General features: G+C 48.9%; 1 protein-coding gene across 3 annotated transcripts in view; it reads right to left on the bottom strand.

The window, feature by feature from the left end:
- The window catches only part of SHANK3 (SH3 and multiple ankyrin repeat domains 3), a 297,280-nt gene extending 286,314 nt beyond the window's left edge, over positions 1 to 10,966 (bottom strand). For all 3 annotated transcript variants that reach the window (XM_066634645.1, XM_066634644.1, XM_066634647.1), the window contains exon 1: positions 10,815 to 10,966. In XM_066634645.1, the coding sequence (XP_066490742.1) occupies positions 10,815 to 10,877 (63 nt within the window). In that variant the 5' untranslated portion in view covers positions 10,878 to 10,966. The remainder of the gene's footprint in view (positions 1 to 10,814) is intronic.
- Between the last annotated feature and the right edge of the window lie 3,669 nt (positions 10,967 to 14,635).

The raw sequence follows: 14,635 nt of genomic DNA, 5'->3' as shown, positions 1-14,635 counted from the left end.
ACCACCCCAAGATCTCTCTCCTGATCTGTCACAGACAGCTCAGAACCCATCAGCCTGTATGTGAAGTTTTGATTTTTTGCCCCAATGTGCATGACTTTACACTTACTGACATTGAAGCGCATCTGCCATTTTGCTGCCCATTCTGCCAGTCTGGAGAGATCCTTCTGGAGCTCCTCACAATCACTTCTGGTCTTCACCACTCAGAAAAGTTTGGCCCTACCTGTCCTCTAATTCCCTGACTGTGGAGTTTTTTCAGTAGCCTTTGGTGAGGGACCGTGTCAAACGCCTTCTGAAAGTCCAGATATATAATATCCACAGGTTCTCCCGCATCCACATGCCTGTTGACCTTTTCAAAGAATTCTATAAGGTTCGTGAGGCAAGACTTACCCTTACAGAAGCCATGCTGATTCTCCCTCAGCAAGGCCTGTTCGTCTATGTGTTTTGAGATCCTATCTTTGATGAGGCATTCCACCATCTTACCCGGTATAGATGTTAGGCTGACTGGCCTATAGTGTTACGTGAAAATCCCATTTTTCCTTTTAGTTGTGATTTTCTCTCTATATCTGGTTATGTTACTATGGACTAAAATATCATGCTGGCCAAACTTCTCACACAGGCCACATTTCCAAAACTGTGGTCAAGTCGCAGGCTCATGGTTACACAACCACCACCTCCTCATGGTCACAAATTTTGGGAGGAAGTCTGGCATCTTAAATCATTGTTTAAGTGTCTCCTACATTACTGTATTCATTGTATTGTTTCAACCCAATCACTGTTTAACTGCCTTCTTGGGTTGCTGATTCATTGTATTGTGTAAGTAAGCCAGCCATTGACCCCATTGAATTTTGCTGATAACTGATCCTTTCAATGTTTTACACACTCCAAGCACCCTGCTGGGTGGTAGTAAGCAAGCTATAATCCGGCTCAGCTCTGTCTGAATACCCTTTTTAAGAGAGGGCTTCCTCCCACATGCTCTCTCTGGCTCTCTTTCCAAGGACCAGCACATCTGTGTTGTGTCAGAGGGTCCTATTCGCAGGACTCTCCCCCCCCATCCAACTGCTCTACAGGACAGGTAACTATCTTGCGCCTGGAATTCTTTCCCTTCTTCCCCCCTTTTTCTCCCCTTCTCTTCCCATCTTTAGTTAGCAGCTGGGATTGGCATAGCAGGGACCCCTAAAATCCTTCCCTACAACCCCCTTCCTTTTTCTAATTTCCTCGGATGCACCAAATACTCTTTACACGCAACCACCATAAAAGCTAGGTACACTGGATTCTAGTGTACTTTTAGAAGGCGTTTGACACGGTCCCTCACCAAAGGCTACTGAAAAAACTACACAGTCAGGGAATTAGAGGACAGGTCCTCTCATGGATTGAGAACTGGTTGGAGGCCAGGAAGCAGAGAGTGGGTGTCAATGGGCAATTTTCACAATGGAGAGAGGTGAAAAGCGGTGTGCCCCAAGGATCTGTCCTGGGACCGGTGCTTTTCAACCTCCTCATAAATGACCTAGAGACAGGGTTGAGCAGTGAAGTGGCTAAGTTTGCAGACGACACTGCACATTCCACACTGCTGCGGGGCATTGGGGTGGGCAGAGACGGTGCAGGAAAGTTGAAAGGAACCCCAAAGTGCACACACCACTCACAGCAGCCCTGTTTTTTCCACGGAGCCTAAATTGTTTCCATTCAAAACACCTGAGGGAATAAACCTTCATTTGCTCTGGAGGAGTCATGATCATGATTTCATTTCATGATTTGCTATCCTGATCAATAGAATGTTTGATGCCACCACATGAGCAGCACCTAATGTTTAGGAATGAGCCCAACATAGCCAGCACAGGGACACATTTGGGTCTGCTTTCAGATTTAACCCACCATCCCTTGAACCTTTCTGAGGAAAAGAAGGCTCTACTATAGATAAGCTATGCCATCCTACATGGGTCCCAAAAGATACCTTGGGGTCTTGCCCTTGTCCTATACTTGAGTAAAGTCTCCACAATGGCTTCTGGCTACTTTTAAGATAGCACTGCTCCACTTCAACCAGCTCTCCTCCATCATCTCCCATCATGCCCTTGACAACCTACCAAGATCCACAAATGGCTTTCTATCATCCCATGCACAGCTGTTTCTGGGTTTGTTTCGTGCCTTAGACAGCCCCTGCCCCCAAAATATCTTCCCACATCCTTAGTCTAACAAGTGGGGTCTCTCTTCAATCAAAGTTCAATCAAGGTTGATCTGTGGAACTCATTGCCACAGGATATGGTGACGGCATCTGGCCTGGACGCCTTTAAAAGGGGATTGGACAAGTTTCTGGAGGAAAAATCCATTACGGGGTACAAGCCATGATGTGTATGCACAACCTCCTGATTTTAGAAATGGGTTATGTCAGAATGCCAATGCAAGGGAGGGCACCAGGATGAGGTTATCTGGTGTGCTCCCTGGGGCATTTGGTGGGCCACTGAGATGCAGGAAGCTGGACTAGATGGGCCTATGGCCTGATCCAGTGGGGCTGTTCTTATGTTCTTAAACTACAATTCCCAGGAGGCCTTGCAGGTCTCTTGTTATCTGGTGTGCTCCCTGGGGCATTTGGTGGGCCGCTGTGAGATACAGGAAGCTGGACTAGATGGGCCTATGACCTGATCCAGTGGGGCTGTTCTTATGTTCTTAAACTACAATTCCCAGGAGGCCTTGCAGGTCTTCTTGTTATCTAGTGTGCTCCCTGGGGCATTTGGTGGGCCGCTGTGAGATACAGGAAGCTGGACTAGATGGGCCTATGGCCTGATCCAGTGGGGCTGTTCTTATGTTCTCCTTCTCTCTGTGTCAGACAACTATTAGTGCATGGAACAATGAATGAATGAAACAAAGAAAGGCTCCTGGAAGACCATAGCTCCTACTCATGGCAGAGGCTGCCCACTGTACTTTTGTAAGTCACTGCTCAGCCCTTAGCTTCTTCCAAGCAGTCTCCTCTGAAGGTGGCTCATTTTGCTAGAATGAAGGTGACTTGATAATTCTGCTTCCCTTCTGGTGCAGAGGCAAAATGGATATTTCCACCACCCACAAGTTCTGATGTTTCACTGTGTGAGTCACCTCTCTGACCTTACCTCCTCTTAATCAAGAGACACAACAGAAGACAGAAGACAGCAGGGACACAAGTTGGATAGCTGTTCGGAACATTGGTAAACTTTTTGCACAAAAGAGTGAAGCACATTCTGTGCTAAGCCTGCCACCTTTCTGTCCTCTCTGACTGAGTGGCTAGGATGGCCAGCCACATTCCTGCCTGCATTAAAAACCCACTTCTCTCCTCCCTTTGCCCATCCACCATGCAGCACAATCCTCCACATCTCCACTTCTGCCTCCTGGTTTTCCAGGATCCAGAGTCTCTTCCTTCAGCATGACTGACATTTGGCATTCCTAAAAGGATTCCCTTGTGCATGCTTGGCTGTTGCCAGGGTGCTGGCAGTGGCTCCACAGGAGCTTGTAAAGGCCCTGGTTCCCAGGATAGCTACATCTGTTTGCCAAAGCAGCTTAGTGGGCAACACCCAGCAGGCAACCAGTCTCTAGCGCAGATAGTGGCTCAAAGAGCAAAGTTGCTTATGTAGACCCAAAACATGCAGCACTTGTGGCACTGACTGATCCAGAATAATCATCATCATTTAGTTCCATTGTCACAATTACTAACATACTTTAGGATCTCAATTTAACCAATGTGAGTGAAACAAATTTCCACCCTGATTGTGAACACAAGAGTTTCAAGCATTTGTTCAAAATGCTTTTGAGCTTGCAAGTAGGCTACCTCAGAAGGACCACTGCAAGGGTACTCCCTTGCTTGTGGGGGATACAGGTATCTTGTTGTTTCATGTGCTCCCTGAGGCATCTAATGGGCCACTGTGAGATACAGGAAGCTGGACTAGATAGCCTTTGATATGATCCAGCAAGGCTCTTCTCAGGTTCTTATGCATGCAGTAGCCTGGCACCATGGTCTTTTCTGCCTATTTGTGCCCAATCTCTCAAACTCAGGAGAATTTGATTCTGAATGAGATTTCACTGAGCTATCACAGCTATCTAATCAGCCCTTCACCATACAATCAACTTTGCAGTACTCCACAAGCAAGTATATTGTTGAAAAACATGGACAGCACAAACAGCACAAGACAAATCATTCACATAAGACCAAGCAGAAGACGCCCCCTCCCCCAGGCTCCCTGGCCCTTCTTACCAGATGGGACAGTCTTTCCTAGATCCAGTTAGTTCAATCTCAAGCAAAACCGAGCCACCCCCCAAAAATAAGTCTTTGGGTGCAACTCTGCACTACCTATGCCAGCATGCAAATCATAGCAATATCTGGGCTAGTGTCAGTCTCTGAACCTGTAGAGTTTCGGCCTGTGAGGTTTGGAGTGTCATGATCTCTTCCACCTACCAAAAGCACTCCAAGGAAGCTGCTATAACCCACAGCACCAACCTGTGGTCTCAGAGAGGCTTCAGACCCTCTGTAGACTTGTGATGGGCTCCCAGAACCTTATCAGAGTACAGCAACCCATAATTCTGCTCTGTTCTGGTGCTGCTGGAGGGCCTCGCAGAACCCTCCCCCCCCATCTCTCACACTCCAGCCCTCCACATACCCCATCAGGCACTAGACTCTGCCCAATTGTCAACAAGTGGGCCACAGCAGCTTCCAACACCTCCACCTGATACAACAGAAAGCATTGCAGAGGACATTGCACTACAATAGGGAGCTAACCAAAAACTAGTAGTTAAGCAAGAATGCAGGATCCCAGTTCTGTAAGGTTTCCATTGTCTCAATTCATCAGGTGTTTGCATACTTGAACAGTAAACCCCCTTAGAACTCGGGTAGCAGTTTACTTTTGAGAAGAAAGGTTTGGTGGCTTAGAGCAGCTGTTACTCATACCATCCCCTTCCTACCAGATACATGGAGCCTTTTTAGCACTATTTAGTAGCCAGGCAATTTAAGGAGTATGACCTGGCCCAGAAATCAAGTTCCAGGGTTCATTGAAAGACCCAGTTCAAATCCAAACCATGGGGAGTGGGGAGCCTGTTTCACCAGTAAATGTAAGGCTTTGATGTTAAACGAAGTCCTGGCCACCACTGTAACACCTATGGACACAGCTGGAGGTGCCCCCATAGAGCATTTAAACAACATGGCTAGGGTGGGGTTAACAAACCCCCCAGCCATGCTGCTTGTGGTCACTTTTACCCATTGACCCCCTAGGTACACCACTGGCACTTGGCATTCTGCCTTAGCCCCTCCACCAGCCCATAACATGCCTGCTTTGTTTGTACAGTACCCCAATGAGGGTGTCAAACTCCAATTGGTTGGAGGATCAAGTCCACCAGGATGCACACATGGACTGCACCACAATGTTTCACCAACGTTGATGGGGGGCGGTGGTAATATGCAGTGGCCAGTCTCTAGCAAGACTCCAGACGCGTGTGGCCTCCGAGACCCCAAGTGCCTCTGGGAACTAAGTGCCAGGTAAACCGAGAGTTTATCATCTGGGCGAGGAGAAGGCAAGTAGACCTCTGAGTTTTGGAGAAGGAGAGGAGGAAGACGATGAGAGGGTAAGTGTACTCTTTCTAACTCGTTGTCTTTCTAACTCCCTGTCTTCTAACCTTAACTTTAACTTTAAGTCAACCTTAAATCAAAGTTGAGAGTTAGCACCTAAGGGAGGTACATAGGTCTACTCTGAGCAGCAGCAGAGTCCTACTCGTGAGTAAGAGCCCAAGGGTCAGGCACTTAAATCAAAGTTGAAAGTTAGCTGCACCTAAGTTAGCACCTAATCGAAGGAAAGGAGGAGGATAAAGTGGAAAGCAGGTCTTTCTACTTTGTTTTAAATTAAACCTATAAGTAACCCAAGTTAAACTTAATCTAAGTTAGAACATAACCTAAACAGGTCAGTAAATTGGGACACAGGACACAGGATCTAGAGAGCAATAAATAATTAAACAAACTCAAATAAAAACTAGCTTGAGGTTACAAAACAGTCCAGCCTAAGAGAACAGAACTAGGAGGGAAAGAACCTAGGAAGGGCCAATTCCCAGCCACCCAGGCATAGTCCATTTTAGAAATTCAGCATCACCACCTTTAGGAGGTGATAAGAGCCCCATTAGGCTAATCCAAGCACTCCATTCAGGAGCCTGCAGAGTAGGTTACAACCATCAGCAGCCTTTTGTCTTCCTGAGCTTTTGTAAACTCACCTGGGAAGGCCAGCCCCCTTTCAATCAGGAAGGAAGGAGGGAGGAGGAGCCAGCCAGGAGTATAAAGCTAGGCCTGCCATCGCGTGAGGCTCTCTCCAGACGCGTGTGGCCTCTGGGAACCCCAAGTGCCTCTGGGACCCCAAGTGCCAGGTAAACCGAGAGTTTAGCATCTGGGCGAGTTCAGCAGCAGGGCGAGGAGGCCAGGGCCCCATACACTGCCCTTCCTCTTGCCTAGAGAAGAGGGCTGCTAACCAGTGTAGAGTTTTTAAAAGTACCCCTAAATAAAACAACAACAAAGAAGCTATGCAGTCAGACAGCCAGCAGCAGGGTGGGGGCTATCCAGTGTTCTGCATCGAGTGCCACATGTATGATTATATGCCTCTGGGGCATAAGTCATGGGTGTGTCCTCGGTGCAAGGAGCTCCAGGGTCTCAGGGAACGCATCCGCTCCCTTGAAGCCTTGGTGGCCGACCTGGAGAAGCGCAGGCAGGCAGAGGAGGACCGTGGGGAGACTTCTGGGACGATCAGGCTTCATCCCAACCTCAGGTGTGCAGCTCCTCAGCTGCCCGGGTGGGAAGTCTCGGGGCTGGAGGACGTCATCCTGGAGAGGAGGGAAACAATCCCCTAGGGGGGGACCCCTTCTCCAGGGGACGGGCCCGTATCCGAACGCACTCAGGATACTCCTTGGCGGGAGGGGGGTCGGGGGCTTCTTGTAGTGGGGGATTCGATTATTAGAAACATAGAGAGGGGGGTTTGCGACGGATGTGAGGACCGCATGGTGACTTGCCTGCCTGGTGCGAAGGTTGCGGACATCACCTCTCGTCTAGACAGGCTGGTAGACAGTGCTGGGGGAGAGGTAGTGGTTGTGGTGCATGTCGGCACCAACGACGTGGGCAAGAGTAGCTGGGAGGTCCTGGAGGCCAAATTTAGGCTTTTAGGCAGGAAGCTGAAAGCCAGGACCTCAAAGGTAGCGTTCTCGGAAGTGCTACCTGTTCCACGCGCAGGGCCAGCTAGGCAGGCGGAGATCAGGGGTCTCAATGCGTGGATGAGACGGTGGTGTAGGGAGGAGGGGTTTAGATTCGTTAGACACTGGGGAACGTTTTGGGACAAGCGGGGCCTGTACAAGAAGGACGGGCTCCACTTGAACCAGAAGAACCAGACTGCTGGAGCATAACATTAAAAAGGTGGCAGAGCAGTTTTTAAACTGATCCCTGGGGGAAGGCCGACAGGAGCCGAGGGACATCCGGTTCGGGACGGGGAGGTTAGAGAACAACAAGACAAAGGCAGAGTAGGAGAAGAAATTGGGAATGGTAGTGTGAAGGGATGTGATAGACGGTTTGGCACAATGAGAGGATGCAGGGACAAAGGAGCGAATAAGCAGCCCATCCTGGGGCATTCCGTGTACAAATGCTTTTATGCGAATGCCCGAAGTCTACGAGCAAAGGTGGGAGAACTGGAATGTCTGGTGACAAGGGAAAACATTGACATAGTGGGCATAACGGAAACCTGGTGGAATGCGGAGAATCAGTAGGATACCGCAATCCCGGGCTATAAACTCTACAGGAGGGACAGGCAGGGGCGTGTTGGATGTGGGGTGGCCATTTATGTTAAGGAAGGGATAGAATCCAGCAAAGTAGAGATTGAAGGTGGGTCCAACTCCACCGTAGAATCTCTGTGGGTTAAATTACCAGGCTTGTGCAGCGATGTAATACTGGGGGCATGCTATCTTCCTCCAGACCAGAAATCGGATGGGGACCTTGAAATGAGGAAACAGATCAGGGAGGTGACAAGGAGGGACAGGGTTGTAATCATGGGGAACTTCAATTATCCTCATATTGACTGGGTCAATTTGTGTTCTGGTCATGATAAGGAAACCGGATTTATTGATGTGCTAAATGACTGTGGCTTAGAGCAGCTAGTCACGGAGCCCACCTGAGGGCAGGTGACTCTGGATTTAATATTGTGCAGTACACAGGACCTGGTTAGAGATGTCAATGTTACTGAGCCATTGGGGAACAGTGATCATGCTGCGATCTGTTTTGACGTGCACGTTGGGGGAAGAATACCAGGCAAATCTCTAACAAAAACCGTTGACTTCTGACGGGCGGACTTCCCTCAAATGAGGAGGCTGGTTAGAAAGTGGTTGAAAGGGAAGGTAAAAAGATTCCAATCTCTCCAGAGTGCATGGAGGCTGCTTAAAACAACAGTAATAGAGGCGCAGCAGAGGTGTATACCCCAAAGAAAGAAGGGTTCCACTAAATCCAAGAGGGTGCCCGCATGGCTGACCAGCCAAGTTAGAGAGGCTATGAAGGGCAAGGAAACTTCCTTCCGTAAATGGAAGTCTTGCCCTAATGAGGAGAATAAAAAGGAACATAAACTTTGGCAAAAGACAGTGATACAGGAGGCCAAGCAAGACTATGAGGAACGCATGGCCAGCAACATTAAGGGGAATAATAAAAGCTTCTTCAAATATGTTAGAAGCAGAGGAAAAAGGGGGTGGCTGAAAAGGAATAGGTATTTTTATTTTTTAATCAATTTTTGGAGACAAAGCCATCAAGAGTGGCTTTTTTTTTCTTTTCTGAAGGGGGAGGAAAAAGAGAAAGGTGAAGATCCTTGGTTAACCCGACACAGACCCCAAGCCTATGTAGGTCTACTCAGAAGTAAGTCCCATTTGAGTCAATGGGGCTTACTCCCAAGAAAGCGTGGATAGGATTGCAGCCACACAGAGCAAGATCACAACTCACCCCAAAGTAGATGGGGGCATGCTCACACACATACACCCCAACATGCAGATGCCGCCCCTATTCCCCCCAGGCAAGACGGAGGAATGCAGGCTGGGGCATTTGGAGATCCCCCCCACTAAGAGCAGGCTGAGCTTCCTCCTTCCCAAGCAGAGGAAAGTGATGTACTTACTCTTCCCTCCCAGTTTGAAGCCTGCCAGGAGCGCGTCCTGTTCTGAAGAGATGTGGCCGCTGCCCAGTCAGCCTTCCCTCTCCAACCTCCCCCCCACCATGTTTCACAGTCCTCCCCACCTCACACTGCCCCACTCACCTCGTTCATAGCCACAGAAGAGCAACAAGAAGGGAGGCAGCTGAGCTGCACTGAGCAGCTACAGCCACCTCTCCCCCAGATGCCTCATGACACCCCTGGGAGCTAGTCATGCCTCCCTAGGGAGGCCCCATGCACAGATTTAATGGTCGGCAACCTTCAGCCTCGAAAGACTATGGTAGACTATGGTAGAAGCCTACAGCACCTGGTATTCCCAGGTGGTCTCCCATCCAAGTACTAACCAAGTCTGACCCTGCTTAGTTTCCAAGATCAGGCATCTGCAGGGTAACAGTTGAGGGATTATTTACACAGATTTAATACCTCTGCTTTATGTAGTTACCTGGGAGTAAAACCCATTGAACACAATGGGACTTCCTTCTGAGTTGACAGAAATTGACTGAGGGGGTTAGGGCTGTAGAAGCAGGTCAGCTGCTTGGCTGATAGCCAGCGGAGAGTCCTGAGTGCCTGTGGAACAATCCCCCGCCCCAGCCACAGGCCATTCTGTACAGCCTCCCTCCCTCATGCACCTCACACAACCGCCACCTGCTTGCTTCTTCCCCTCCACGTGCAACCTCACCCCCTGGGCGTCCTGGGATTGGTCAAGGCTGAAGGAGAGGAGAAGAATGCAGGGGGTGCCTAGAGGACCTGTGAGTATTTTTCTGCTTTTCCAGCAGAGATCATGTGCTTCCCTTGTCCTTTAAGAAAAGGAAAAATGGGTGGGGAGGGGGTGAGGCTGGTGGAGGCGCCCCTAGAGGGTCAGCGCTCAGAGCATCTGCTCAGTTTGCCCCGCCCTAGGTCTGCTTGGATGCTTGGTCTGCTTGGATGTAAAGAGGTGACTTACACACCAAACTTTGTTCCTCGTTCAGGAACTCCTGCTGAGGCACACAGACACCCACACACACACTGCCCAGCCAAAGCCTCTCTCAATTTCACTGCAGCTTTGCTGGCACAGATGAAGTGGAGGTGCCTGCTGCCATCCTGGCAGGAGTGCTCCATTCCAGTTGGGTGTTATCCTACTTGTCCTAGGGTGGGATATTCTACCATGATCTCAGCAGCTCTTCCTCAGTCGTTCCCAGCAGGGTGTTATCCTGCCTGCCCCAGGGTGGGATGTTCCACCATGATCTTGCAGCTCTTCCTCAGCCAGACAGATACAGTTAGGTACTCTGGGAAGAGCCCATGCTCCAGCCCCACCCCAGAATTCCTTCATCACCAAGCACCCAGTCTGGGTGAGGGGCATCCCCCTTTCCCAAACTGCAGGGCAGCATCCTGCATAGCAAGCAGGGTAATTGCAGGGTTGAAGGTGCCCCCTGCCAGGGTAGAGCCAAAAACCCTAAGTGGGAATGGTCATTCCCCCACTCCCGCCACGCGACTGCAATTGCTGTAAAAGTTTAGCCAGCCATTGCATAGGCAGCTGTCACATTCCCCCTCCCGAGAGTCTGCCCCCTCCCCCAGCTCCCTCCCCGGTCGGGACCAAAGGGACAAAGAACGGTAGCCCTGCTGCTGCAGCAGGTGCAGGTGGGCAAGCGGGGCACAGCAACTGCCTGGCACTGGCTCACTCACCGTTTGCTGAAGGTCTGGGATTCCGATGCGAACGACAAGGGCATTGGGAGCCGGCTCGTCCATCCGCCCTGGCAGGGATGCCAGCTTGTCGAGGCAAGGGCCAGTGCTGGCGCTGGGGGGCTTGATGGTATCATACAGGGTCTCCTCTTTGAGGCTGCCTTCTGTGCTCTCCCCTGGATCACCGTTGACAACGGAGGGCTGGTGCTGAGGCGGAGGCTGCTCTTTCTCCTCCTCTTCCTGCTGCTGATGCTGCTGATCCGGAGTCTCATGTTTGCTGCTCGCTGGACTAAGAGGCATGCTCTGTGCGCCAGAGAAGCGTGCGGCGAGCATGCGTGAGAGTGGGCAAGAGAGGAAGCAGAGAAAGTGGGCAAGGCAATTAAAGAGAGAACATCACACACCTGGGGCAAAGTACATTATGCATCAGGAATGAGGACAGCCAAGAAGCCCGTAGGGGCAGGGCCGGAATTCAAAGCACATAGAAAAAACAGGCACAGCAGGAGATGGGCGCAGGGAGAATGGGGGAATCACCGAGAGAGAGAGGCAAGAAGGTGGCACAAACACATGGAGCATCATGAAGGGTTCATGTTCCCAGAGCAGTAAAGGAGCATTGAAGAAAAGAAGGAGGAACAGAAGGGGTGGGAAGGAGAGAAAAAGAGACATTAGAATCATGCTAGCAACAAAAGCCTCTTCCCCTGTCCAGACACACAAGCATCTCAAAGGGGGGCTGTACCCTTGGGGCACCAATGCAGCAGCCATGTGCCTTTGGAGAGGTATACCCCACTTGAAATATTTCCAAGGATGCTGGGACCATCCACCATTTCAAATCAGCTGTAATCGTTATTGACTACACTTTGAAATTATGTGATTGCAGGTGACCTTGAGGGTTTTAAATATGTAAATAAATCAATGCTGGGATGAGAAATCAATGGCAAGAAGATTGCAGCTGAGCATGTACAGAGTGTTTGCCCTGAGCAAGGGGCAACTATGCATAGCACTTCCAGCACTGTGTTTCTCCCAGTGTTGTTGCTGGGCCTCTCTCATGTGGTCCTTTGGGTCAGGGAATCATTAATTTCAGTCATTGGGCTACAGAAACCACATTGTGATTTTTTTTCTTCTTTTTTTGCCAAAGTGAAATATCTTAATGTTCATCATTATAAAAATAAAGAACTTCTGGAGGGCCAGGTGCAGAGTGATCAGATGTCATAACTGCAAAAGAGGACAAAGCACCCCAAAATGTAGGACTTTCAAGAAAAATGTAGGGCATGACAAAAAAATATAAAAACATGTATATTGAATTAATAAGTCTTTATTAGGCATAGATAAAAAACCATAAAAATAAACATAATCAGTCCTAATCTCCTTTAACATGTATATTGATTTCATGTGGTTAATTTAAACACTATATACCTTATTATAAAATTTAAAACTATATTACATATAAGTTGTTAATTACAACAAGGCTATGCACTGCCTGCAGGGTTCCACTCATGGGAAAAGGAGGATATTTAAATTCTCTTCCAGGACACAAGGCTAAAAAATAAGACATGTCTTGGCAAAAGAGGATGTCTGGTCACCTTCTTCAGATGGATTCCAGGTTGGGGGTGGAAGTACATAAGAACATAAGAATAGCCCCACTGGATCAGGCCATAGGCCCATCTAGTCCAGCTTCCTGTATCTCACAGCAGCCCACCAAATGCCCCAGGGAGCACACCAGATAACAAGAGACCTGCAAGGCTTCCTGGGAATTGTAGTTTAAGAACATAAGAATAGCCCCACTGGATCAGGCCATAGGCCCATCTAGTCCAGCTTCCTGTATCTCACAGCGGCCCACCAAATGCCCCAGGGAGCACACCAGATAGCAAGAGACCTGCAAGGCTTCCTGGGAATTGTAGTTAAGAACATAAGAACAGCCCCACTGGATCAGGCCATAGGCCCATCTAGTCCAGCTTCCTGTATCTCACAGCGGCCCACCAAATGCCCCAGGGAGCACACCAGATAACAAGAAACCTGCAAGGCGTCCTGGGAATTGTAGTTTAAGAACATAAGAACATCCCCACTGGATCAGGCCAAAGGCCCATCTAGTCCAGCTTCCTGTATCTCACAGCGGCCCACCAAATGCCCCAGGGAGCACACCAGATAACAAGAGACCTCATCCTGGTGCCCTCCCTTGCATCTGGCATTCTGACATAGCCCATTTCTAAAATCAGGAGATTGCGCATACACATCATGGCTTGAAACCCATAATGGATTTTTCCTCCTGAAGTATGCTTCCTCTCTGCATCAGGAGACGTAAACTAATAACATATAGGTAGGACATTGGTCTGGAAAGGGATGACTGATTTTCAACCAGCATTGTTCCCCCAAAGAACTATGGGAACTGTAGTTCTGCAGAAATGCCCTTCTTTCCCCAGAGAAAAAGGGCAGGACTAGGTAGCTGTCCAGCCCTCCACATAAACAAAAGAGAGCCTCATTCCAGGTAGTGGGTCCTCTCCTCGCCTTCTCCTTCCTCAAGGTGGGAGAAAGGAGAGCCACTGTTGCTGCCCACTCCCATTCACCAAGTAAGAAAGAGGGGATGAAAAAAGGAGCTCCTGCTAGTGTGAAGTCCCCAGGGGTGGACCATCAGCCTCTGCAACCTCAGATCTAAGTTGGGGGGGAGGGGGCTAATAAGGGGCAGTCTAAAGAAAACATCCTGAACTCAAACCTGTTTTCTATATGTGTGATCTCTTTGGATACGAAATTTTCCAAGCCAACCAAGCATCAGTGCTGTTGCTTTTATGAAAATGAAAAGCAAGATGTCAAAGTTTACAAGCTCCTGTACTGTATTTGTTTAATTTGCCTTCAAATTAAACAATAACTATAGCTTTTTCAAAACCATTCCTAAAAGCAGGATTTTAAAAGCAAGATCTGCAAAGAAAAGGTTGCCAATTCTAAAACAGTACAAGTTCTAAGATTTGCCCCAATTAAAGTCACACAGTTTGCTAATCCTGAGTCACTGGATAGAAATCCTTTGCACATGTACACTTAAGAACATAAGAACAGCCCCACTGGATCAGGCCAAAGGCCCATCTAGTCCAGCTTCCTGTATCTCACAGCGGCCCACCAAATGCCCCAGGGAGCACACCAGATAACAAGAGACCTGCAAGGCCTCCTGGGAATTGTAGTTTAAGAACATAAGAACAGCCCCACTGGATCAGGCCATAGGCCCATCTAGTCCAGCTTCCTGTATCTCACAGCGGCCCACCAAATGCCCCAGGGAGCACAGAAGACAACAGGCACAACCTGCATCCTTCTGCCCTCTCCTGCATCTGCCTGCCTCTAAAACTAAGAGCTTGCACATACCTACTATGACTTGTAACCCATAATGAACTTTTACTCAGGAAATTTGTCCAATCCCCTCTGAAAGGCATCCAGGCAAGATGCCACCACAACTTCCTGTGGCAAAGAGTTCCACAAAGTAATTACATGCTGGGAAAGAGATATTTTCTTCTGTCTGTCCTAACTCTCCCAACACTCAACTTTCGTGGATGTTCCCTGGTTCTGGTGTTATATGAGAGTGTAAAGAGCATCTCTGTATTCACTCTGGCCATCCCCTGCATGATTTTGTATGTCTCAACCATATCCCCCCTCGGGCGCCTCTTTTCTAGGCTGAAGAGGCCCAAACGCTGTAGCCTTTCCACATAAGGAAGGTGCACCAGCCCAGTCATCATTTTGGTTACTCTCTTCTGCAATTTTTCCATCTCCTCTATATCCTTTTTGAGATGTGACAACCAGAACTGGACGAAATGGTGTTGCCTTACCATTGATTTGTACAATGGCATTAT

This window comes from Tiliqua scincoides, chromosome 7 (genome assembly GCF_035046505.1).
Source record: "Tiliqua scincoides isolate rTilSci1 chromosome 7, rTilSci1.hap2, whole genome shotgun sequence".
Lineage (NCBI taxonomy): Eukaryota > Metazoa > Chordata > Lepidosauria > Squamata > Scincidae > Tiliqua > Tiliqua scincoides.
The sequence above is the reverse complement of the archived record's forward strand: the minus strand, read 5'-3'. Positions and strand labels throughout refer to the sequence as shown.